Raw genomic sequence first — 26,868 nt, forward strand, 5'->3', positions numbered from 1 at the left:
TCCTCCCACCTCAGCCCCACAAGTAGCTGGGGCTAATTTTTTTAGCCCCAGCACGCCTGGCTAATTTTTTTATTTTTATTTTTTTTCTGAGACAGAGTCTCGTTCTGTCGCCCAGGCTGGAGTGCAGTGGCGTGATCTCGGCTCACTGCAAGCTCCGCCTCCTGGGTTCACGCCATTCTCCTGCCTCAGCCTCCCGAGTAGCTGGGACTACAGGCGCCCGCCACCACGCCTGGCTAGTTTTTTGTATTTTCAGTAGAGACGGGGTTTCACCGCGTTAGCCACATGGTCTCCATCTGACCTCGTGATCCGCCCGTCTCGGCCTACCGAAGTGCTGGGATTACAGGTGTGAGCCGCCACGCTCAACCATTTTTTGTATTTTTTATAGAGACGGGGTTTTGCCATGTTGCTCAGGCTGGTCTTGAACTGGCCTCAAGTGATCTACCCGCTGTGACCTCCCAGAGTGTTGGGATGACAGGCGTGAACCAGTGCACACCAGCTTTTGTTCTTACTGTTAACCTTTTCTTTTATTATTTATTTATATATTTATTCATTTATTTTTGAGACAGAGTTTCTCTCTTATTGCCCAAGCTGGAGTGCAATGGCATGATCTTGGCTCACCGCAACCTTCGCCTCCTGGGTTCAAGCGATTCTCCTGCCTCAGCCTCCCGAGTAGCTGGGATTACAAGTACACACCCATGCCCGGCTAAATTTGTGTTTTTAATAGAGATGGGTTTTCACCATGTTGGTCAGGCTGGTCTCGAACTCTCAACCTCAAGTGATCTGCCCACCTCAGCCTCCCGAAGTGCTGGGATTACAGGCGTGAGCCTTGGCGCCCTGCCTTATTTCTTTAAATACAGTAAACATACTTATTTTATGATCTGTTTCTGATACCTCTAACAACTGAGGCCCTGATGGCTCTGATTCTGTTGTCTTGTATTTGTGCTGACCGTCACTCTGGGCACCTTCTTTCTCTGAGTGTTTTGTGATTTTTTTGAACACGAGCTCATATTTCTTGGGATATTATCTGCTGCACTATTTAAGACCCAGGTGGAAGGTAGATGCCTCAAGAGAGGGGTATTCTTTTGCTTCTTTCTAGTACTAGGGAAATAACAAATTTGAGATGACAGCTACGTTCTCTGATCTTTCAGACCACCCAGGTAATGGGAGTTTGGGTTATAAACCGCATGAGTTACAAACCTGAGGCTGGGCGCGGTGGCTCAAGCCTGTAATCCCAGCACTTTGGGAGGCCGAGACGGGCGGATCACGAGGTCAGGAGATCGAGACCATCCTGGCTAACACGTGAAACCCCATCTCTACTAAAAGATACAAAAAACTAGCTGGGCGAGGTGGCGGGCGCCTGTAGTCCCAGCTACACAGGAGGCTGAGGCAGGAGAATGGCGTAAACCTGGGAGACGGAGTTTACAGTGAGCTGAGATCCGGCCACTGCACTCCAGCCTGGGTGACAGAGCGAGACTCCGTCTCAAAAAAAAAAAAAAAAAAAAACAAACCTGATTTGTGGCTCTTAATTATCCAGGGAGATAACATTTACATTTAATTTAATGACTATGATCAAGGTATAAGCAGTCAGGTATCGTTGCTGTTTCACTCAGACCCAAAGTGTCAACATTCATAAGGTGAACTACTGTGGATGAAAAATACTGCTGTCACTGTGGACAGGCAATTGTTTTGAGATCCCAAAATATTAGTGGGTTTTTCTAGTTTTTCCTTGCTGAGAGTGTGACTCTTTGGGGTCCTACCTTCCTGTAGGAAGGTCTCTTATTAGATCTTCAGCTTGGGTGGGGGAGCATAAAACAATTAAATCTAAGCTTAAATTTTCCCACTTGACTAGCTTTCCTTAAGGCAGAGGCCAGCTTTAGTGTTTTCTCACATTTCTGGGTTAGTTTTTGGTCCTTAAATGTTTCTTATTTTCTTGCCATATCATTGAGCCATTTTGAAATTAAGCTAATTGTTCAAGCAGCCAGGCTGGTTTGTTACCAGAATTTGACCTCTGTTCAGTTCTTCATTCTCCTTGTCCAGTTTTCAGCAGGGAGAGGTTCACTTCCAGCTATAGTTGTAACTCTCTGAGGGAGAATGTCCATCCTGCAAATTAAAGACACCCTCCCGGAAAACAAAAACAAAATCAAACACCTGGCTGGTCCAGGTAGGAGATGTATTTTCAGTGACAACAGGAGAGGTTTAGGAGGAGGAGATAGGATTGCTGCTTCCCAGTGGGGACTCAGATGTAATTTTTCATCTCTTCCCCCTACCCCCCGCCCCGGTGGCCTATAGCCAGAGCTGCTGGACCTGTACACGGTGAACCTGCACCGCATCGAGAAGGATGTGCAGAGGTGTGACCGCAACTACTGGTACTTCACTCCCGCCAACTTGGAGAAGCTGCGTAACATCATGTGCAGGTGGCTGGGAGCAGCGAGGGGATCTAGGGGATGGGGAGGGGGGATGGGTGAAATGGGGGACATAGGGGGCCCACCTAGAAGTTATTTCAGCTTCTGAAGCTGGCATCGTACTCACGTGGAATCTTACTTAGCTCACAGTGACAATTTAACAACAATAATATAGAGCATTTATTAAGCACTTACTGTATACCAGCCACTGTCCTGAGGCCTATACTGTCATCGCTCACTTACTCCTCAACCCTACGAGGTATTAACCCCTTTTATAGGTGACGATGTGGAGGCTCCAGAAGAGCCTCATTGCTGAGTGGGCATCGGGCAGTGGCTGAGCGGGAACTCATAGCCACGCCTCTCTGGCTGTAGAATCTGTTCTTCTTCTGTTTTTCTTGAAGCCAAGATCTAAGACTGTTTATTACTGTTCACTAAAAAGATATTATTCCTGTAATCCCAGCGCTTTGGGAAGCTGACGTGGGAGGATCACTTGAGACCACTTGAGTTCCTCACAGACTTCAAAAAAGTAGAGACTGGCCTGGCAACATAGTGAGACCCTGTCACTACAAAATAATTTTTTTCAACTTAACATTTAGCTGGACATAGTGGTATGCACTTGTAGTCCTAGATACTTGGGAGGTGGAGGCAGGAGGGTAGCTTGAGCCCAGAGGTTAGAGGGTTGCAGTTAGCTATGATTGCATCATTGTACTCCAGCCGGGGTGACAGAGGGAGACCCCATCTCTTAAAAAGTAATAAAAATAATAAAAAATTACTATTGGTATTTCTTAAAATATGAAAGTAACCCATGCTTGTTAAAAATCTAAATCACTGACAACTCTAAACCCAGCACTTTGGGAGGCCAAGGCAGGAGGATCGCTTGAGGCCAAGAGTTTGAGACCAGTCTGGGCAACATAACAAGACCCCATCTCTACAAAAGTTTTAATAAATTAGCCAGGCATGATGGTGTGCGCCTATAGTCATAGCTACTTTGGGAAGCTGAGGCAGCAGGATGGCTTGAACCTGGGAGGTTGAGGAACAATGAACTGTGATCATACCACGGCACTCCAGCCTGGGCAACAGAATGACACCCTGTCTCAAAACAAAACAAAAACCTAAATCAAAGAAATTAGAAGGTTGTAAGATAGAAAGAGAAACTTCTCCCTTCATCTCTGCCCATCAGTGCCACTTACCCAGAATTAACGACTACTAACAATTTAGTAATATCTAATTGATTATATATTGTATAACATAATATGAATGTACTTTTTGTGTGTGTGGGGGGATGGAATCTCGCTCTGTGGCCCAGGATGGAGTGCGGTGGTGAGATCTCAGCTCACTGCAACCTCCGCCTCCTGGGTTCTAGCGATTCTCCTACCTCAGCCTCCCGAGTAGCTGGGACTATAGGTGCAGGCTGCCAGACCCAGCTAATTTTTTGCATTGGAATACAGATGGGGTTTCACCATGTTGCCCAGGCTGGTCTTGAACTCCTGAGCTCAGGCAATCCACCTGCCTTGGCCTCTCAAGTGCTAGGATTACAGGCATGAGCCATCGCACCCAGCCTGAATGTACTTTTTTTTAAATGTTTTAAACTGTGATATAGTCTGATAAGTGTTACATTAAAATGGAAAAAAAATGCTGGGAAGAAGTAAAAATGAACTGACTTCTTCCTGGTTAAGGCATAGGGAGAAATCATGGAAGACTTCACAGAAGTGGTGACCTTTTGAGATGGATTTTGACAAAGTTAAGAAAACTAAAGAAACCATAGGCCGGACATGGCAGCTCACACGTGTAATCCCAGCACTTTTTGGGAGGTCGAGGCGGGCAGATCACCTGAGGTCAGGAGTTCAAGACTAGCCTGGCCAACATGGCGAAACCCTGTCTCTACTAAAAATACAAAAATTAGCCAGGCGTGGCAGCACGCACCTGTAATCCCAGCTACTTGGGAGGCTGAGGCAGGGGAATCGCTTGAACCAGGGAAGTGGAGGTTGCAGTGAGCTGAGATTATGCCATTGCACTCCAGTGCGGGCAACAAGAGTGAAACTCTGTCTTAAAAAAAAAAAAAAAGGAACACTAAAGAAACTGTTTCACATAGAGGCTAAGATCATATATCCTTGAGTAAGGCCTCCTAGGTTCAAGTACTGCCTCTGCCACTTATTAGGTGTATGATTTGGGGCATGTCATTTACCTGTCTATGCTTCAGTCCCCTCATCTGTGAAATAGGATAATGGTCCATGTTTCACATGACTATTTTGAAAATAGTGGGTGGAGGGGCCAGGAGCGGTGGCTCACGCCTGTAATCCCAGCACTTTGGAAGGCCAAGACGGGCAGATCACGAGGTCAGGAGATCGAGACCATCCTGGCTAACACAGTGAAACCCTGTCTCTACTAAAAATACAAAAAAAAAAAGGCTGGGCATGGGGACAGGCGCCTATAGTCCCAGCTACTTGGGAGGCTGAGGCAGGAGAATGGCATGAACCCTGGAGGTGGAGCTTGCAGTGAGCAGAGATCACGCTACTGCACTCCAGCCTGGGCAACAGAGCGAGACTCTGTCTCAAAAAAAAAAAAAAAGAAAATAGTGGGTTGAGTATACAGTAGGTGCTCAGTAAATATAAGCTGTTACTAGTAAGGGACAGATTGGAATTCCTGACAAAGGGAGCTGTAGGGCAGAGATACAGAAACATAAATTTGTGATCTCTTTGTGCAAAGTGAATACGTCAGTGTAGCTGGAGAGGAGGACAGTGTGGAAGCGATATTTGAGGCTGTGAAGATGAATTGGGAGGAGGCCATTACTCCTTGTACCCCCAGTAAAGGAGTTTGGATAACATCCCATCAGACAGCAGGGTGCTTGTGCAAGTTTTGAGCCTGAAGAGGCCTCCTGAGTTGGCCTTTAGGGAGGTCATCCTGGTAGCTGCGCATAGGATGTTTAAAGAGAGACACTGGGAACAGGGATGCAGGCAGGAGGCTGAGGGAGAGGTCCAAGTGAGGGATTGGGGACAGAAGCGGGAGGAGCGGAAGTTGGAGTGGGTTGGAGAGGCAGGCCGTGGCTGCCATAATTGGCCCCTTATGTCTTTTCTAGCTACATCTGGCAGCACATTGAGATCGGCTATGTCCAGGGCATGTGTGATCTTCTGGCTCCACTGCTGGTCATTCTGGATGATGGTGAGTGTGTCTTTACTGCCCCAGGGCTGGGGGCGCATTTCCTTTCCACTGCATGGCAGAGGGGTTGATCTCATTTTGTGACTGTACGGAATGTGGCTCCAGCCAGGTGCTCCGAAGGCCTGTCTGGTGAACACATCAATATCCTGGTGAAATAAAAAGTCCTTATATTCCATGGTGCCCAATACTCAACACCCAGATAGGCATTTGCTAGCCACTGATTGTATGAATATGAATGAGAACAAACAAACCAAAACAAAAAACAAACCCAGATGGCTTCACTGGTGAGTTCTATGAAACATTTAAAGAATAATTAATGCCAATTCTTCACCTGCTCTTCAAAAACGTAGAAAAGGAAGGAATGCTTCTTAACTCATTCAGTAAAGCCAGACCTCGTATGAGGACTGGGTGTCTCATTGGCATGCAGATACCAGTAACAGACAAAGACGTAACAAGAAAACTACAGACCAATATCCTTTATGAATACAAATGCAGAAATCCTCAACAAAATACCAATAAACTTAATTCACCAAGATACAAAAAAGATGATACACCATGACCAACTCGGGCTTATCTCCAGAATGCAAGGGTGGTTTGACATGCAAAACTCAGTCAATTTAATTCACCACATTACTAAAATAAAGGGAAAAACCCACACAATCATGTCAATTGACACAGAAAAACACAAGAAAATCCAACATCCTTTCATAATAAAAAACATTCAACAAACTAGGAATAGAAGGGAACTAAACACGATAGAGGGCATCTGTGAAAACCTCACAAATATCATCATACTCAGTGGTGAAAATCTGAACACTTCCTCCCTAAAAGCAGGAACAGGACAGGTATGTCTATTTTTGCCACCATAGGTTCTAGCCAGGGCAATTAAGAAAGACAAATAAATAAAAATAATTCAGATTAGAAAGAAAGTAAAACTATCTTTGTTCACAGATGTGATTTTGCATATAGAAGATCTTAAGGAATAAAAAAAAAATTAGAACTGATAAATAAGTTTATCAAGTTTGCAGGATACAAGATCAATAAACAAAAGTGTCTTGTATTTCTATACACTTGAAATGAACAATCCCAAAATGAAATTAGGAAAACAATTTTATTTGCAACAGCATCTAGAAGAATACAATACTGACTGGATGTAGTGGCTCATGCCTGTAATCCCAGCACTTTGGGAGGCCGAGGCGGGCAGATCACCTGAGGTCAGGAGTTTGAGACCATCCTGGCCAACGTGGTGAAACCCAGTCTCTACTAAAAATACAAAAAAAAAAAAAAATAGCCAGGCGTGGTGGTGCATGCCTCTAATTCCAGTTACTTCGGAGGCTGAGGCAGGAGAATCGCTTGAACCTGGGAGGCAGAGGTTGCATTGGGCTGAGATTGCACCACTGTACTCCAGCCTGGGTGATAGAGTGAGACTCCGTCTAAAAAATAAATAAATAAAAAATAAATAGTCCAGGCATGTTGGCTCATGCCTGTAATCCTAGCACTTTGGGAGCCTGAAGTGGCTGGATCATCTGAGGTCAGGAGTTTGAGATCAGCCTGGCCAACATGGTGAAACCCTGTCTCTACTAAATATACAAAAATTAGGCCGGGCGCAGTGGCTCAAGCCTGTAATCCCAGCACTTTGGGAGGCCGAGACGGGTGGATCACGAGGTCAGGAGATCGAGACCATCCTGGCTAACATGGTGAAACCCCGTCTCTACTAAAAAAAATACAAAAAACTAGCCGGGCGAGGTGGCGGGCGCCTGTTGTCCCAGCTACTCGGGAGGCTGAGGCAGGAGAATGCCGTAAACCCGGGAGGCGGAGCTTGCAGTGAGCTGAGATCTGGCCACTGCACTCCAGCCTGGGCAACAGAGCGAGACTCCGTCTCAAAAAAAAAAAAAAAATTAGCCAGGCATGGTGGCAGGCGCCTGTAATCCCAGCTACTTGGGAGGCTTGGGCAGGAGAATCGCTTGAACTCAGGAGGCGGAGGTTGCAGTGAGCTGAGATTGCGCCATTATACTCCAGCCTGGGTGACAAGAGCAAAACTCCATCTCAAATAAATAAATACATAAATAAAATACAATACTTATGAATAAACTTAACAGAAATGCAAGATTTGTACATTGAAAACTACAAGGCATTGTTGAAGTAAATTTTAAAAAACAAAATAAATGGAAAGATATCTCATGTTCATGGATTGGAAGACTTAGTGTTGTTAAGGTAACAACGCTCTCCAATGATCTGTAAAGTCAGTGCAGTTTCTGTCAAAAATCCCAGCTGCCTTTGTTTTTTTTGTTTGTTTGTTTTTTTCAAAAATTGACAAGCTGACCCTAAAATTGGAAATTTAAGGAATTTAGAATAGCCAAAACAATTTTTAAAAGGAGATGTTGCAGGACTCACACTACCTGATTTCAAAATCTACTACAAAGGTCTTAAAATAGTGGTATTTCTATAAGGATCAACATGTAGATCAATGGAATAGAATTGAGAATCCAGAAGTAAGCCCTTACATTGATAGTCAATTGATTTTGACAGAGGTACTAAGGAAATTCAACTCAGTGAGGAAAAACAGTCTTCTCAATATATGGTGCAAGAACTACTGGACATGCATATGCAAAAAATTGAAGTTGAACCCTTACCTCACACCACATACAACAAACTAACTCAAAATGGATCATAGACCTAAATGCAAGAACTAAAAGTGTAAAACTTAAAAACAGGAGTAAATCTTTGTCACCTTAGGCTAGGGAATTTTTTTTTAGATATGACACCAAAAACATAAAGAAAAAATAAGCAAATTAGACTTCATCGAAATTAAAAACTTTTGTACTTCAAAGAACACCATCAAGAAAGTGAAAAGAACCCAAAGACTAGAAGAAAATATTTGCAAGTCGTATGTGTGATAAAGGACTCGTAGTCAAAATATATAAAAAACTCTTATAATTCAACAATAAAAAGACAACCTGATTAAAGTGGCTGAAGGATTTGAATAGACATTTCTCAATAGAATTGAAGATATGCAAATGCCAATAAGCAAGTTAAAGGATGCCCTGCATCAGGGGTCTCCAAGCCCTATGCCACAGACAGGAACCTTGCTGCACAGCAGGAGGTGAGCAGTAGGCTAGTGAGCATTACAACCTGAGCTCCACCTCCCACCTGCTGTCAGATCAGCAGTGGCATTAGATTCTCCTAGGAGTGCGAACCCTATTGTGAATTGTGCATATGAGGGGTCTAGGTTGTGCACTCCTTCTGAGAATCTAATGCCTGATGATCTGAGGTGGAACAGTTTCATCCAGAAACTATACCCCCCACTCCACTCCCTGTCCATGGAAAAATTGTCTTCCAGGAAACTGGTATCTGGTGACAAAAAGGTTGAGCACTGCTGTTCTACATCATTAGTCATTAGGAAAATGGAAATCAAAACCACAGTGAGATACCACTTCATATACACTGGGATGGCTGGAATCAAAACAATAGAAAATCATGTACTGATAAGAATATGAAGAAATTGGAAGCTTCATACATTGCTGGTGGAATTGTAAAATGGTTTGGCCACTTTATTTATTTATTTATTTATTTATTTATTTATTATTTTGAGATGGAGTCTCATCCTGTCACCCAGGCTGGAGTGCAGTGGCACAATCTCAGCTCACTGCAACCTCTGCCTCCCGGGTTCAAGTGATTCTCCTGCCTCAGCCTCCCAAGTAGCTGGGATTACAGGCACCCACCACCACATCTGGCTAATTTTTGTATTTTTAGTAGAGATGGGGTTTCACCATGCTGGCTATGCAGATCTCGAACTCCAGACCTCAGGTGATCCGCCCACCTTGGCCTCCCAAAGTGCTGGGATTACAGGCATGAGCTGCCATGCCCGGCTGGTTTGGCCACTTTAAAAAACAGTCTGGCAGTTTCTCATAGTAATGAACATAGAGTTATCATGTGACCCAGCAATTTCATCCATAGATATATGCCTAAGAGAATTGAAAATATATGTTCATGCAAATACCTGTACATATGTTCATGATAGCATTATTCATAATACTCAAAAAAGTGGAAATAGTCGCAATGTCCATCAAATGATGAATGCATAAACAAAATGTGGTATATCCATACAATGGAATATTATTTGGCAAAAAAAAGAATGATGTTCTGATCCAAACTACAATGTGGATGAACCTTGAAAACATTATGCTAAGTGAAAGAAGCCAGACACAAAATATCACAAATGGTGTGATTCCATTTATATGAAATGTCCAGAGTAGACAAATCCATAGAGACAGAAAGACTAGTCGTTGACAGGGACTTGGGGGAGAGAGAAATATGAAGTTGCTGCTTCATTGATACAGGGATTTCGGGGTTGCAGGGGTGAAGAAATGTTCTGGAACTAATAGTGGTGATTGTACAACATTGTGAATGTACTAAAACCACTAAATGGTACATTTAAAGGGTGAATTTTATGTGAGAATCTCAATAAACCTGTTAAAAAATGGGATTGGGTGCAATGGCTCACACTTGTAATCCTAGCACTTTGGGAGGCCGAGGCAGGAGGATTGCTTGACATCAGGAGTTCAAGATGAGCCTGAGCAACATAGTGAGACTCCATCTCTACAAAAATAATTAAAAATTAGCTGGGCATGGTGGTGCACACCTGTAGTCCCAGCTACTCAGGAAGCTAAGGCAAGAGGATTGCTTGAGATCAGGAGTTCAAGACCAGCCTGAGCAACATAGTGAGACTCCATCTCTACACAAAAATTTAAAAATTTGCCGGGCGTGGTTGTGTACACCTGTAGTCCCAGCTACTCAGGAGGCTAAGACAAGAGGATTGCTTGAGCCAAGGAGTTGGAGGTTGCAGTGAGCTATGATCGTGCTACTGCATTGCAAGCCCCTGGGCTAAATATATAAACATTTATGTCTAAAATACAACTAGGTCCAGGCCGAGTGGCTCACGCCTGTAATTGCAACACTTTGGGAGGCTGAGGCAGGTGGATCGCTTGAAGTCAGGAGTTCAAAACCAGCCTGGCCAACATGGTGAAAAATTTCTACTAAAAATACAAAAGTTAGCTGAGCATTGTGGCAGGCACTTGTAATTCCAGCTACATGGGAGGCTGCAGCAGAAGAAGCACTTGAACTTGGGAGACAGAGGTTGCAGTGAGCCAAGATCATGCCACTGCACTCCAGCCTTGGTGACAGAGTGAGACTCCATCTCAAAATAAATAAAATAAAATAAATAAAATAAAGCAAAATAAAATAAAAAAGTAGGCCAGGCATGGTAGCTCATGCCTGTAACCTCAGCACTTTGGGACGCCAAGGTAGGCAGATTGTGACTAGCCTGGGCAACATGGTGAAACCTCGTCTCTACAAAAAATAGAAAAATTAGCCAGGTGTGTTGGCACACACCTGTGGTCCCTGCTACTTGGGAGGCTGAGGCAGGAGGATCACTTGAGGCTGCTAAGGTCGAGGTGCAATGAGCCGTGATTGTGCCACTGCACTCCAACCTGGGTGACAGAATGAGACCCTATCTCAAAAATAAATAAATACATAATAAATGGGGAGCATAATTCCGTACTCTTTTTTTTATTTTGACACGTTTCACTCTTGTTGCCCAGGCTGGAGTGCAATGGTACAATCTCAGCTCACTGCAACTTCCGCCTCCCAAGTTAAGGCAGTTCTCCTGCCTCAGGCTCCCAAGTAGCTGAGATTACAGGCACCCGCCATGATGCCTGGCTAATTTTTGTATTTTTAGTAGAGACAGGGTTACACCATGTTGTTCAGGCTAGTCTTGAACTCCTGACTTCAGGTGATCCACCTGCCTTGGCCTCCCAAAGTGCTGGGATTACAGGCGTGAGCCACCATGCCCAGCCAACTACCTACTCTGTAGACACGGACTGCACATAGTGACTTGTTTCCAAAAAGTACAGTATGGAAGGCAGTGACGGGATGAGAAAGAAACTACAGCAGAGAAACGTGACAAACACGACTTCAGCCAGGTGACCATGGCCAACATCAGCAGTTATAAATCATGCTGATAGTATATACCCTTATGATATGATTAAAATGGCCCTTTACCTCTGTGGTTTTCCTCTCGATAACCCATAACCCAGTCCTACCATGAGAAAGGCATCAGATAAATTCCATTGCTAATAGTGCAGCATCCTACAAAAAATACCTGACCACTACACCTCAAAACTGTCAAGGTTGCCGGACGTAGTGCCTCACGCCTATAATCCCAGCACTTTGGGAGGCCTAGGTGGGCGGATCACAAGGTCAGGAGATTGAGACCATCCTGGCTAACACAATGAAACCCTGTCTCTACTAAAAATACAAAAAAATTAGCCGGGTGTGGTGGTGGGCACCTGTAGTCCCGGGAGGCTGAGGCAGGGGAATGGAGTGAACCCGGGAGGTAGAGCTTGCAGTGAGCCAAGATTGCGCCACTGCACTCCAACCTGGCCGACAGAGCGAGACTCTGTTTCAAAAAAAAAACCAAAAAACAAAAAACTATCAAGGTCATCAAAAACAAGAAAAGCCTGAGAAACTGCCACAACCAAGAGGAGCTTAAGGGAACATGACCAGTCGACGTAATGTGCTGTTCTGGATGACAGCTTGGAACAGAAAAATGACATTCAGTACATACTAAGAAAATCTGAATACAGTATGGACTTTAGTTCATAATGTGTCCATATCGGTTCAACAAATGTATCATGCTAATGTCCAGATACTAATAATAGAGGGAACCACGTGTGGGGTGTATGACAAGTTTTTACTGTCTTTGCAGTTTTTCTGTGAATCTAAACTTTTCTAAAATATAAAGCCTTTTGTCTGGGCATGGTGGCTAACACCTGTAATCCCAGCACTTTGGGAGGCCGAGGCGGGCGGATCATGAGGTCAGGAGATCGAGACCATCCTGGCTAACACGGTGAAACCCCATCTCTACTAAAAAATACAAAAAACTAGCTGGGCGTGGTGGGGAGCCCCTGTAGTCCCAGCTACTCCGGAGGCTGAGGCAGGAGAATGGCGTGAACCCAGGAGGCGGAGCTTGCAGTGAGCCGAGATTGCGCCACTGCACTCCAGCCTGGGCGACAGAGCGAGACTCCGTCTCAAAAATAAAATAAAATAAAATAAAAATAAAGCCTTTTAGGCCGGGCACGTTGGCTCACGCCTGTAATCCCAGCGCTTTGGGAGGCTGAGGTGGGCGGATCACGAGGTCAGGAGATCGAGACCATGGTGAAACCCCCCTGGATAACATGTGAAACCCCATCTCTACTAAAAGTACACGAAAGGTCCACCCCCAACATTGAAGGTCATATTTCAACATGAGAGTTGGAGAGGACGAACATCCAAACCACATCACTTGGGCAGCGGGGCAGCTGACTGTTCTGTGCTGCTTTCTCAGAGGCGCTTGCCTTCAGCTGCTTCACGGAGCTCATGAAGAGGATGAACCAGAACTTCCCCCACGGAGGCGCCATGGACACGCACTTTGCAAACATGAGGTCGTTGATCCAGGTATGACTCCGCGTCCAATCCTGCTTTGGACTTTTTTGGGAAACAGTAAGTAAAGCTTAGTGGCTCCAGACTGAGCTATTTAGAGCCCACCTGGATTGGAATCCTATTTCTGCTGTACAAACTCGGCATATGCTCTTATCTTTCTGGGCCTCAGTTTTCTCATCTGTGAAATAGGTTTCCTCATTTTTATGAGTCCCAATAAGTTATTAGAATTATCATGGAAATGAAATAAACTAATGATGTTATAGTGCTCAGCACAGTGCCTGAGTGCCTCTCAGAGCATAGTCCATGGACTGGCAACATCAGCCTCGCTGGCAACTTGTTAGAAGTGCAAATTACTGGGCACCTTTCCTCCACCGAATAAAAATCTCTGAGTTGGGCCCGGGAGTCTGTGCCATATGAAGCTCTCCAGGTAATTCTGGTGCAAGCTCAAATTTGAGAAGTATTGTAATAAATGCTAGCTCTTCAGCATTCATAGCGATTAGTATATCTACTTCCCAGAGGAGTTAAGACACTCAACCCTGGCCGGGCGCGGTGGCTCAAGCCTGTAATCCCAGCACTTTGGGAGGCCGAGGCGGGTGGATCACGAGGTCAGGAGATCGAGACCATCCTGGCTAACATGGTGAAACCCCGTCTCTACTAAAAATACAAAAAACTAGCCGGGCGTGGTGGCGGGCGCCTGTAGTCCCAGCTACTCGGAGGCTGAGGCAGGAGAATTGGCGTGAACCTGGGAGGCGGAGCTTGCAGTGAGCCGAGATCGCGCCACTGCACTCCAGCCTGGGTGACACAGCGCGAGACTCCGTCTCAAAAAAAAAAAAAAAAGAAAAAAGACACTCAACCCTTTGAGTAGAAGGAATGCAAATGTGTTAACGAGTAAATGGTGGGGATGCTTGTTATCTACACACTGGCAGTGGAGCTACAGTTAGCTCTGATTTCTTCTTTAGTGGAACTTTAAAATACTACAAAATATTTTGGACATAAGGAAGGTAAAAGAGTAATATAACGAACACCCATGTTTCCACCCCCACCTCCCCAAGAAATAAAATATTAACCACAGGCTGGGCGTGGTGGCTCACGCCTGTAATCCCAGCACTTTGGGAGGCCAAGGCAGGAGGATCACTTGAGGCCAGGAGTTTGAGACCAGCCTGGCCAACATGGTGAAACCCCATCTCTAACTAAAAATACAAAAATTAGTCAGGCGTGGTGGCGCACACCTGTAATCCCAGCTACTCAGGAGGCTGAGGCAGGAGAATCTCTTAAACCCGGTAGGTGGCGATTGCAGTGAGCTGAGATTGCACCATTGCACTCCAGCCTGGGTGACAGAGCAAGACTCTGTCCCGAAAAAAAGTTAACTTTAGATTTTTCATTATTCGTGTACCCCTTCTTGATGGCATTTCTCCACCACTCCTGTCCTCCCAGTGGTAAGCACTTTGCAGATTCCTGTGTTCACCATTATAATGTACTTTTAAAAAATTCTTTTACAATATATGCATATATTCCTAAACAGCATATAACTCTGTTTCTTTACTCCCCACTTTACATAGTTTTAAATGGTATGAACTCTTGTGCGGCTTGTCTGTATACTCAGTAACAAGTTTGAGAGGCTCATCAACAAGGGGGCAGTTGATTCCTCTTTCCCGGAAGTACAGTCTTCTGCGTTAGGAGCACAGTGCATTCTATCACATTTGATTTGGATCCATTTTCCTGTTGGTGGTCATTTAGGTTGTTTTTATTTGGTTTGGTTTTGCTTTTGCTTTGGGGAACTTGGGGTTTTGCTTTTGGCCTTTATAAACAGTGCTGCACTGAAATTCTTGTGTGCATCCCTGCTGCATGCATGCAACAACTTTGCTTAGTCATCTACTCGGAATGGAATTGCTGGGGCAGAGAGAATGCACGTCCTCAGTTTTATCAGGCACGACGGAATCACTCTCAAAGCGATTGTACCAGTTTCTTAATGCTCCAGGGCAGTATGGTAAGGGTTTCAACACACACCATCCTCACTTGATATTGTCACACTTACATATTTTTGTCAATCTCTTGGATATGATTCGAGCATCCCATTGTGATTTATAATTACATTTTTATTTTTAATTTTTGTGGGTACATAATAGGTATATATATATATATGTGGAGTACATGAGTTGTTTTGAGACCGGAATGCAATGTGAAATAAGCACATCATGGAAAATAGAGTATCCAGTTCCTCAAGCATTGACATCCTTTGTGTTCCAAACAATCCAATTATATGCTTTTGGTTATTTTAAAATGTACAGTGAAATTATTGTTGACCATAGTTACCCTGCTGTGCGATCAAATAGTATGTCTTTTTCATTCAGTTTTTTCATTGTGATTTTATTTGCATTGTCTTGATTGACAGTGAAATTAAATATCTTCTTTTTTTTTTTTTTTTTTTAAGTTCATTTGGATTGTGAAGTGCCTATTCATATGCCTTGCCCATTTTCTTTTTCTTTGTTTTTTTTTTTTTTAGAGACAGAGTCTCACTCTATAGTCCAGGCTGGAGTGCAGTGATGTGATCTTGGCTCACTGCAAGCTCCGCCTCCTGGGTTCACGCCATTCTCCTGCCTCAGCCTTCTGAGTAGCTGGGATTACAAGCTCCCGCCACCATGCCTGGCTAATTTTTTGTATTTTTTTTATTTTAGTAGAGACAGTGTTTTACCATGTTGGCCAGGATGGTCTCAATCTCCTGACCTTGTGATCCACCCACGTCAGCCTCCCAAAGTGCTGGGATTACAGGCGTGAGCCACCGCACCCAGCCAACTTTGCCCATTTTCTATGTACATTTTTTCCATAATTAGAGTCATTTTGTACATACTTTTCTTTCCGTACATTATTTTTCAAACAAGGTTTTTTTTTTCCCCACTGACTAGCATATCCAATAGCTGGAGGTATTCTTCCACCACCTGTTTTTTTATAACATTTTGTTAAAATATAATTTAGATACATAAAATTTACCCTTTTGAAGTGTATGATTCAGTCAGTGGCTTTTCATGTATTCACAGAGTTATGTGATCATCATCAATTTCAGAACATTTTCATTACCCTAGAAAGAAACTCTTCATTAACAGCCACTCCCCATCCCCTCCGTCTTCCCAGCCCCTGAAAACCAAGGAGCTGCTTTCTGTTTCCGTGGATTTGCCTTTTCTAAATGTTTCATATAAATGGAATCATACAATATGTGGCCTTTTGTGACTGGCTTCTTTTACCTAGCATAATGATGTCAAGGTTTATCGTGTATGTATGATGCATTGTAGCATGTATCAAAACTTAGTTCGAGGCCAGGCGCAGTGGCTCATGCCTGTAATCCCAGCACTTTGGGAGGCCAAGGCAGGTGGATCACCTGAGGTCAGGAGTTCAAGACCAGCCTGACCAATATGGTGAAACTCCCATCTCTACTAAAAATAACAGAAATTAGCCAGGCATGGTGGCAGGTGCCTGTAATCCCAGCTACTTGGGAGGCTGAGGCACGAGAATCACTTGAACCTGTAATCCCAGCCTACTTGGGAGGCTGAGGCACAAGAATCACTTGAACTCACTTGCAGTGAGCTGAAATCATGCCACTGCACTCCAGCCTGGGTGATAGAGCGAGACTCAGTCTCAAAAAAATAAAAACAAAACTTAGTTTGTTTTTATTACCAGATAATATTAAAATAGATGGTATGGATATGCTGCTTATATTTATCCATTCATGTCTTGATGGACATTTGAGTTGTTTCCCAGTTGTTGGCTATTATGAATAACACTATTACACACATTCATTCACGTACAGATTTTTATGTGGATATGTTTTTGTTTTCATTTTGTTTTTTTAGACAGGGTCTCACTCTGTCACCCAGGCTGGAGTCCAGTGGTGTAATCATAGTTCATTGCAGCCTTGAACTGGGCTCAAGTGATCCTCCCACTTTAGCATCCTGAGTAGCTGGGACTACATGCCCAGGACACCATGCCAGGCTAATAATAAATTCTTTTCTTTCTTTTTTCTTTTTTTAGAGACAGGGTCTTGCTATGTTGCCCAGGCTGGTCTCAAACTCCTGGCTTCAAGTGATTTTCTTGCCTTGGCCTCCCAAAGTGCTGAGCCACCACACCTGACCAATAGATGTTTTCATTCTTCTTGGGGATAAACCTAAGAGTGGAATTGCTGCATCATATGGAAATTCTGTGTTTAGGTTTTTGAGAAACTACCAAACTGTTTTCCACAGCAGACACACCATTTACATTCTCAGGAGCAGTGTATGGGGGTTCTAGTTTCTCTGCATCCTTGCCAACACTTGTTATTGTCTGTCATTTTTCACTATCCTAGTGAGTGTGAATTGGTATCTTGCTGTGGTTTTGAATTGCATTTTCCTAAGGATTAAGGATGCTGAGCATCTTTCATGTGCCTCTTGACTATTTGTGAATCTCCTTTGGAGAAATGTCTATTCCGATCCTTTCCCCTTTTTTTTTTTTTTTTTTTTTTTTTTTTGAGACGGGAATCTCGCTCTGTCGCCCAGGCTGGAGTGCAGTGGCTGGATCCCAGCTCACTGCAAGCTCCGCCTCCCGGGTTTACGCCATTCTGCTGCCTCAGCCTCCCGAGTAGCTGGGACTACAGGCGCCTGCCACCTCGCCTGGCTAGTTTTTTGTATTTTTTAGTAGAGATGGGGTTTCACCGTGTTAGCCAGGATGGTCTCAATCTCCTGACCTCATGATCCGCCTGTCTTGGCCTCCCAAAGTGCTGGGATTACAGGCTTGAGCCACCGCAGCCCAGCCCCTTTCCCATTTTTTAAACTATACCTGGCTGTTAAGGGCTATATGGTGTCTGGTGTGTGGATGTACCACCATTTGTTCAGCTGTCTCCTCTGCTCCAGCCTTTTCCCAAGAGGCTGATGCTGCCTTTCCTTCCTGACAGATCCTGGACTCGGAGCTGTTTGAGCTGATGCATCAGAATGGGGACTATACTCACTTCTACTTCTGCTACCGCTGGTTCCTGCTGGATTTCAAGCGAGGTAAGACTTTAAACTGGGGACCTGTGTCCAGACTCTTTGTAGCAGAACTTTCAGGGGAAACGATCCTGTGGAGGTGAGGTTGAAGGGTTGGCAGCAGAGGCAGCAGGGGAGAGAAGCACATGTTTATGGAGTTGGGACTATCGTTTCACCTGCCTTATCTTGCATTGACACTCCACAGTAGGCACTGTTAAGATCTTCATCTTACCAATCAATGAGGAAACCGAGGCTGAGAAGGGTTAAATTCAGAGCTAGGGAGAGAAAACTTCAGGGCTAGGGTGAGAACAGCCAGGATTTGAACCCACCTCTTTCATTCTGCTGTGCTGCTTTTCAGAGCCCAAGAACTCTAAAGCCCACGAGGCAGGGGCTTTCATGCACATTCCAACATGACATAAAAGTGTCGTATAACACAGTACTTTGTTGCTGTTGTACTGATTTGGGATGATGTTAAAATTATAATAATATCAGACATAGGCCGGGTGCGGTGGCTCATGCCTGTAATCCCAAGGAGGCCAAGGAGGTCAGATCACGAGGTCAGGAGATCAAGACCTAACATGGTGAAACCTCGTCCCTACTAAAAATACAAAAAATTAGCTGGGCGTGGTGGTGCACGCCTGTAGTCCCAGCTACTCAGGAGGCTGAGGCAGGAGAATTACTTGATCCTGGGAGGTGGAGGTTGCAGTGAGCTGAGATCACACCACTGCCCTCTAGCCTGAGTGACAGAGCGAGACTCCATCTCAAAGAAAAAAAAAAAATCTGACATGTATGGAGTGTTTCAGTGCCATGCACTGTGCTGAGTCATTTATTTGTATTATCTCTTTAGCCTTTTTCTATTATCAGCTTCACCCCACTTACAGATGAGAAAAGAGACAGGCTCATGGAGAAGTAACTACCCCAGGCTCCCCTTGCCAGCAAGTGATGGAGGAAGGATTCACACCAAGTTTATCAGACATAGGAAGGCTTGCTTTTTTTTTTTTTTTTTTTTTTTTTGAGATGGAGTCTTACTCTTTTTGCCCAGGCTGGAGTGCAATGGCGCGATCTCTGCTCACTGAAACCTCTGCCTCCCAGCTTCAAGCGATTCTCCTGCCTCAGCCTCCTGAGTAGCTGGGATTACAGGCACCCACTTCCACACCTGGCTAATTTTTTTGTATTTTTAGTAGAGGCAGGGTTTCACCATGTTTGGCCAGGCTGGTCTCAAACTCCTGACCTCAGGTGATCCACCCACCTCGGTCTCCCAAAGTGTTGGGATTACAGGCGTGAGCCACCACACCTGGCCTTCTTTTTTTTTTTTTTTTTTTTTTTTTTTTTTTTTTTTTTTTTTGAGACGGAGTCTCGCTCTGTCTCCCAGGCTGGGTTTTTTTTTTTTTTTTTTTTTTAAGACTAAGCCTGGCTCTGTCGCCCAGGCTGGAGTGCAGTGGTGCAATCTCAACTTACTGCAACCTCCACCTCCTGGGTTCAAGCAATTCTCTGCCTCAGCCTCCTGAGTAGCTGGGATTACAGGCGCCCACCACCACGCCTGGCTAGTTTTTTTTTTTTTTGTATTTTTTGTAAAGATGGGGGTTTCACCATGTTGGCCAGGCCAGTCTTGAACTCCTGACCTCGTGATCCACCTGCACCTCGGCCTCCCAGAGTGCTGGGATTACAGTCATGAGCCACCGTGCCCAGCCAAACGCTTACTTTTAACCATTGCTCTACTCTGCCTCTTCACTAGACTCAGAGGCCACAGCCGGCTCTGCCCGTGTGTGGGGGGAAAGGAGAAAGGCCTCCATGGGTGCTGATGGAGATGTGGGTGCAGGGATAGCAGGTGTTTCTGGTCTAGGGGCAGGGCAAGGACGAATCTGTGTAATTCAAACTCACATATGCCTGATTCCTCCACTTACAGAATGTCAGAGCTGGAAGGAAGTTAGAACTTACCTGGTTTACACAGCCCATCCTACAGATGGGGAAACTGAGGTTTCTGGTGGTCAAATGACAGAGTCCTCTCCTGTCTTCTGACCTGAGTTCTATCCACTGCACCAGGGCAGAGGCATAAGGCAAAACTTGCCTGGGATTTTCCCAGCTTTCAGGATTTCCCAAGGGAAGGCAACATTGTGAGCCCTGTCACCAATTCTCTCCCCATGTGTGTTGGTGTCTTGGCAGAACTCATCTATGATGACGTCTTCTTGGTCTGGGAGACCATCTGGGCAGCCAAACATGTCTCCTCAGCACACTACGTCTTGTTCATTGCGCTGGCTCTGGTGGAAGTCTACCGCGACATCATTTTGGAGAACAACATGGATTTCACAGACATCATCAAATTCTTTAATGGTACCCACATGATTGGGGCCTCATGAGAGGGGTGCAGGCTGCTGGAGGCCCCTTCTGGGGGTCTCAGGAGGCATGAAGATGGGCTGAGATGGATGCATGGTGAAGGGGATAAAGAGGGCTCTGCACACTTCTTATGGCTATTTCCAAAAGGACAAGTTCACATCTCGTAATGCTGAGGGTGCATTTTTCCCAGGGATCTGGCAGAGGGACTACGGGTGTTGAAATCAGCTCGGGGCAAAGCCTGGTTCTACCGCTGACCAGCTGTGCCCATGGTCAAGTCACTTCCCCTCTCTCTAAACATCCACTTCCTCATCTGTGAAATGGGCTAGCAGTGGTCTGCTTTGGTTGATGTGTGTGGGAAAAGCAGGCCCAGGGCAGCAATTTAAGTAACACGAAAAAGACACAGCCCTTGAAATCAGACAGATGTGAATTCTGATCCAGGCTCCTGGGAACTGTGTGACCTTGTCCAAGTGACTTCACGTCTCTAGGCCTCAGATTCTTCAGGGATAAAATGGTACTAACATTCCCTCCCTCACAGGGAGGTCCAGAGGATTACAGGAGACAACATGGTTAAATCCCAGCACCTGGTACCTGGAGGGAACCCAATAAACGAAAGCTATCGCCACTGTTATCACTATTAAACATTTTTTTTAATGAAAAAGTTCTGGAAAAAACAAAATAAAAAAGCCACTGTGACCTCACTTTTGAAACATTATTAGGGTTCTTAATTTAAGTAAACTTTTGGGGGGAATAGTTTTGCATTTTAGTTGTCTACTAAAATTGTAGATTGAGAACTGTTTTAGATTTAGATGCACAGAAAATGCATGATACCTTGACCTAGCTTTGCCTACTGTTAGCATTTACATGACCCTGGTACATTTGCCAAAACTAAGAAATTATCATTGGCACATTACCATCTACTAAACTACAGGCTTTATTTGGATTTCACCTGTTTTTTCACCAATATCCTTTTTCTGTTCTAGGGTCTAATCCAGGAAACCACAGTCATGTTTATTTTTATGTTTTTACAATTTCAGAATCCAGTTGTATATACCTTTTTTCACTTAATATTTCAAACATTGTCTTTCATATAATCTTTTTATTTATTTATTTTTTTTTTTGAGATAGAGTCTCTCGCTCTGTTACCAACGCTGGAGTGAAGTGGTTCGACCTCAGCTCACTGCAACCTCCGCCTCCCAGGTTCAAGCAATTCTCCCACCTCAGCCTCCTGAGTAGCTGGGACTACAAATGTGTGCCATCACACCCGGCTAATTTTTGTATTTTTAGTAGAGACAGGGTTTTGCCATGTTGGCCAGGGTGGTCTAGAACTCCTGACCTCAGGCGATCCGCCTGTCTTGGCCTCCCAACGTGCTGGGATTATAGGTGTGAGCCACTGTGCCCAGCCAGTCATTTTTTTAAACTACAAACTATATCTCAAGTGACTGTTCCATAACTTACTGAACCATTTCTTATCATTAGCATGTAGGTTATTTTCAGTTTGAAGGTGTGATTGAGAGTCCAAAGCAATTCATCTGTTAGCATAAAGATTCCTAAATTTTCTCAATTCATGCACTGCTAGTGTCTCTGTAAAATTATAACAGCCCCTCAGACCAAAAGTTTCATTTAGTAAATAGTTCATAAACCACTTCATAAATATTTATATCATAGCAACTTAGAAGCCGTTAAAAAAATAACACATACATTATATCTTTTTTTTTTTTTTTGAGACGAAATCTCGCTCTGTCGCCCAGGCTGGAGTGCAGTGGCCGGATCTCAGCTCACTGCAAGCTCCGCCTCCCGGGTTTACGCCATTCTCTTGCGTCAGCCTCCCGAGTAGCTGGGACTACAGGCGCCCACCACCTCGCCTGGCTAGTTTTTTGTATATTTTAGTAGAGACGGGTTTTCACCGTGTTAGCCAGGACAGTCTCGATCTCATGGCCTCATGATCCGCCCACCTTGGCCTCCCAAAGTACTGGGATTACAGGCGTGAGTCACCGTGCCCCGGCCCATGGCACTTACTTTCTATTTCAGCAGCTGCTGAAAAATCTAACTTTGCAAAGACAGTCATTGATGGGACTCTGGGTACAGTGGCTTATGCCTGTAAGCACTTTGGGAGGCCAAAGTGGGTGGATTACTTGAGGCTAGGAGTTCCAGATCAGCCTGGCCAATGTGGCAAAACCCTGTCTCTAATAAAAATACAAAAATTAGCCCAGCATGGTGGTGCACACCTGTAATCCCAGGTACTCAGGAGGCTGGGATTACAGGAGGCATGAGAATCGCTTGAGTTTGGGAGGCGGAGGTTATAGTGAGCCGAGATCACACCACACTGCACTCTACCCTGGGCAACAGAATGAGACATTGTCTCAAAAGAAAAAAAGAAAGTTATTGATGACAGCGTAGTGAAATTCATGAACTCACTCCAGCTAACAGTTGACGTGGCGCTCAACTTAGATGAAGCATTGCCGCGCTTCCCTCGAAATATCCAAATACTCCACAGTGTCCCTGTAAGTTCACTGTGACATGCTGGGGTACGTTGGTACCCAGTTCAGGAACCATGTCTTAGTTTTAGTGTTGTTTTGTTTTGTTTTTTCTTTTCTTTCTACTAAATGGTTTATTTATGATAAATGTCTAAGTTTAGGATTATTTGGTTTGGAAGTCTGACCACATTGTATGGCTCTTGATAAAATTATTCTTTTCTTTGCTTTTTTTGTCCCTTTCTCCTCTTCCTTTTCCATCTTTCCTCCCTCTGTTGCTTCCTCCTTTTCATATCTTTCAGCATCTGCTGTGTGCCCAGCACTGCTTTCAGTCATTCTGTTTATAGGAGAGGAGTGGAAGGACTTCACCTTTTCATTTTTATTATTATTATTTTTTTTTGAGATGGAGTTTCGCTCTTGTTGCCCAGGCTGGAGTGCAATGGTGCAATCTTGGCTCATCACAAGCTCTGCCTCCCAGGTTCAAGCGATTCTTCTGCCTCAGCCTCCTGAGTAGCTGGGATTATAGGTGTGCACCACCACGCCCGACTAATTTGTACTTTTAGTAGACACAGGGTTTCTCCATGTTGGTCAGGCTGGTCTCAAACTCCCGACTTCAGGTGATCTGCCTGCCTCAGCCTCCCAAAATGCTGGGATTACAGGTGTGAGCCACCGCGCCCGACTGACCTCACCTTTTTATAGCACATCCTGTGAACCAGCATTATCCCATTCAATCCCCACAGCAACTTGGTGAGGCGGCTGCTGTTCCAATCCCCATTTTACAGATGAGGAAACTGAGGTCCAGAGTTAGAGGGCTTCTCCAGGGCCTCTGCTTCCTGAGCCAATCTGTGATGGAGACGCCCCCAGAGAAGCCTCCAGGGGCTGGAAGTGTGCCCTAAGACTGGACGCGGAAGGAGGCTCATGAGATTTTTTTCTGCTCTTTCAGAAATGGCTGAGCGACACAACACCAAGCAAGTCCTGAAGCTGGCGCGGGACCTCGTGTACAAGGTGCAGACTCTGATTGAGAACAAGTGAGGGGCACCTCACCCAGGCAGCCTCAGCCAAGCTGCCCCACCTGTTCCTCTGCTTATTTTTCCTCCTGGCTGGACGGTCACCCCAGGAGCGGGGTCCTGGTGTCTGTTCACAAGCATGGAGTTCAGTGCAAAAAGAAACTACCGTGACTTTCACTTCTGGGCAGATGGGGTGGAGGGAGTACCCCTTCAATTTAGCCTTACGTTTTCCTGTTTGACCAAAGATTGCCCAAGTCTGGCGTTCCTCCCTTGCAGGAGGTAGGGGATGTTGGTGGATGAGGAGCCATCGTTGTTTGCTGATGTCCAGAATGGTCTCCTCTTCTTCTTTCCCTGTCCCTCCAAACTGTCTTATAAGATGAGACCTGGGAAGGGAATTTCTTTTTGGAAATTGGTGTAGAAGAGGTGTGTGGGGCTACCTCTGTGCTCCTTGGCAAGGGGCCTTTGGCGATATTCTGGACATGGCTAGAGATTGACCCTCCACGTCGACATTACTGACATTTGCAGCCAGGTGATTCTTTTTGAGGGGACTGTCTTCTGCATTGTAGGATGCTGAGCAGCATCCCTGGCCTCACCAGATGCCAGTCGCACCATCCCCCACTCACACCCCAGTTGTGACAACCCCCAAAAATGTCTCTAGACATTGCCAAATGTTCCCTGCAGGGCAAAGTTGCCCCCATTTGAGAACCACTGGCTTGGAGGAGGGACTACAAATGACTTCCTGCCCCATTCTTTTGATGCTAAACCACCCTGGTCCTGAGGCCTCCCCCCACTTAGAAAAGGCACACAGGAGGCCCGGCGCGGTGGCTCACGCCTGTAATCCCAGCGCTTTGGGAGGCCGAGGCAGGCGGATCACAAGGTCAGGAGTTCTGAGACCAGCCTGGCCAACATAGTGAAACCCTGTCTCTTCTAAAAATATAAAAAATTAGCTGGGCGTGGTGGCGGGCGCCTGTAATCCCAGCTACTTGGGAGGCTGAGGCAGGAGAATCGCTTGAACCTGGGAGGTGGAGGTTGCAATGATCTGAGATCACACCACTGCAGTCCAGCCCGGGTGGCAGTGCGAGACTCTGTCTCAAAAAAAAATAAAAAAAGAAAAGGCACACAGGAGTCCCTCACACATCTCTCTTGGAATCTGGGATTCCATCTGTTGTATTTTCTCCTTTTTTTCTCCTCTGTGTGATGCCAGAAGATACTCATTTTCTTCTTTTCAAGAAATGCATCTCCCCACATAGGGAGTAGACCCAAAAAGTGTCTGTAGGCATGAGACGGTCAGAGCTCTTTGGGGTCCTGCTCAGAGCCCCCCCAGGCCGGGCAGAGTCTGTATCCTGCTGCCATCTTGCAAGGGAAAACCGCCTTTCCTTCCAAGTATTGGGTCTTAGAAATGTGTGTGTTTGGTGAAAGCTGCTTAGTGGTGGTGGGGTGCAGCTTTTCTCTAAGCGCAGTTACTCAGGACAAAGGAGGAAAAGGAAGGCAGAGGTCGGCCAGGGTAGAGCATGGTGTGTGTTTTCCTTGGGGAACATTAGCTGATGAGCTGGGTCCAGGACCATGCTAGGTCTGGGAACAGTCCCCCCGAGGTCTTCACACAGAGTGTCACCAATCCACAAACAGACCCGAAGTGAGCTAGTGTACTCTGCCTACCTGTCCTTTTGATAGAGCAGTCTTGCCCGCTCTTCTGTTCTGAGAATGCACCCAGAATGGGGGAAACCCAGCAGGCATCAGAGAGAAAGGCTCTTCTCGGGAGACCTGCCACCTCTAGGGTGGTCAAAGAATGGCAGCTGGGATTTTGGAGAGGGGAGAGGATAGTAAAGCAGCGTATTGAAGCATTGGCGAAGGGGCGTATCAGTCCTCCCATCCTGAGCACACCGGGATTGGGATGCATCCTTGTGTGCTTGTGAAGGCTTCTTTCCCTCGGTACAGCAACTTCAACTGCACCTGAACCTCCAACCTCTGCCCAGCCTCTGGTGCAGGGTGGATAGAGGTCTAGTCAACCCTTACTTTCTGAAGAGAGCTCTGTGGGAGACTTGAGGCTACGGTAGCCTTCATGGCTCCCAGCTCCTACCCCACCCCACCAAAGCAGAAACGGGAGACGGCAACGTTCTGGCTGCCATTAGACTTGCGTCTCCCTGCCCTACGTACCCCAGCTTCCAAGACAGGAAGAAATGTGCAAAAGGCCCCTCCGGAGAAAACTGTATTTTGCCATTCAGCTGTTCTTTACACAGGGTGTTATTTTGGTGAGACCCAGGTCCCAGACCTTCTGGTTCCTATTTATTTTTTTAACAGACCAGTCTCGAAGTACAGCACAAAATCTCTTCTCTGCCTTCTCTCGTGATGTTCCAGAGAGCATCTGTGGTTGTGATTTGGAATAAGTCATATTTATTTGGTTTACTGTGCCTATTCAGATCTCTGTATGTCGTGTGTGTTTCTGTGTCCTGGAATTGGATGCGTGGGAGTTGTTCTGTCCACGGAGTGCACTCTTTTTTTTTCAATGTGGCCCACATATCTTGTAAATGTTTGCTGAAGAGTTGTGTCTATATATAGAGAAAATATATATAAACAGAGAAATATGTGAATCTGGTATTTTTTGTCTTTTTTTTTTTTTAACTTTGAAAGAAAGAAATGCTTGCTTCTGAATACTGTATCTTCCCACTCATACCCCAGTAACCCTATACGGGGTCAGATTTTTGTAATATCTACCTGGCCTTTTCCCCAAAAAGGTGAATCACTTCTGACCTCTTGTATGAGTTGGCTCTTACCACAATTAATGCTGCATTACAAATGACCCAAAACGTAGTGGTTCAAAACAGCCATGTATTTAGCTCATAATTCTGTGGGTCAACAGTCCAGGCTAGGTTCAGCTGGGAGGTTCTTCTGTTCTTAGTCAGACTTCTTCATGTGTCTGTGGTCAGCTAATGTCCAGATAGGCAACTCTGCTTCTGATGGTTGTCTGGCTGTTGACTAGGGCAGTGGGGGAAACTGTGTTCTCCATCTCCTATCCTCCAACAGGCTAGCTTAG

At 45.3% G+C, this 26,868-nt stretch overlaps 1 protein-coding gene and 1 non-coding gene across 4 annotated transcripts in view; one reads left to right on the forward strand and one right to left on the reverse strand.

Annotated features, from left to right (window-relative positions):
* SGSM1 (small G protein signaling modulator 1) overlaps window positions 1-26,421 on the forward strand; it is a 120,482-nt gene extending 94,061 nt beyond the window's left edge. For all 3 annotated transcript variants that reach the window (XM_005567744.5, XM_005567746.5, XM_065522345.2), the window contains 6 exons: window positions 2,290-2,414; window positions 5,479-5,561; window positions 12,943-13,052; window positions 17,956-18,052; window positions 20,189-20,356; window positions 23,774-26,421. In XM_005567744.5, coding sequence (XP_005567801.2) covers window positions 2,290-2,414; window positions 5,479-5,561; window positions 12,943-13,052; window positions 17,956-18,052; window positions 20,189-20,356; window positions 23,774-23,862 — 672 coding nt within the window. In that variant the 3' untranslated portion in view covers window positions 23,863-26,421. The remainder of the gene's footprint in view (window positions 1-2,289; window positions 2,415-5,478; window positions 5,562-12,942; window positions 13,053-17,955; window positions 18,053-20,188; window positions 20,357-23,773) is intronic.
* Window positions 1,603-1,673, reverse strand: LOC123567351 (small nucleolar RNA SNORD56). Its single transcript, XR_006690266.1, has one exon. It is a non-coding gene; the product is annotated as a small nucleolar RNA SNORD56 (small nucleolar RNA).
* Window positions 26,422-26,868: the final 447 nt, after the last annotated feature.

The sequence above is a fragment of the Macaca fascicularis genome, chromosome 10, assembly GCF_037993035.2.
Source record: "Macaca fascicularis isolate 582-1 chromosome 10, T2T-MFA8v1.1".
In the NCBI taxonomy this organism is placed as follows: domain Eukaryota; kingdom Metazoa; phylum Chordata; class Mammalia; order Primates; family Cercopithecidae; genus Macaca; species Macaca fascicularis.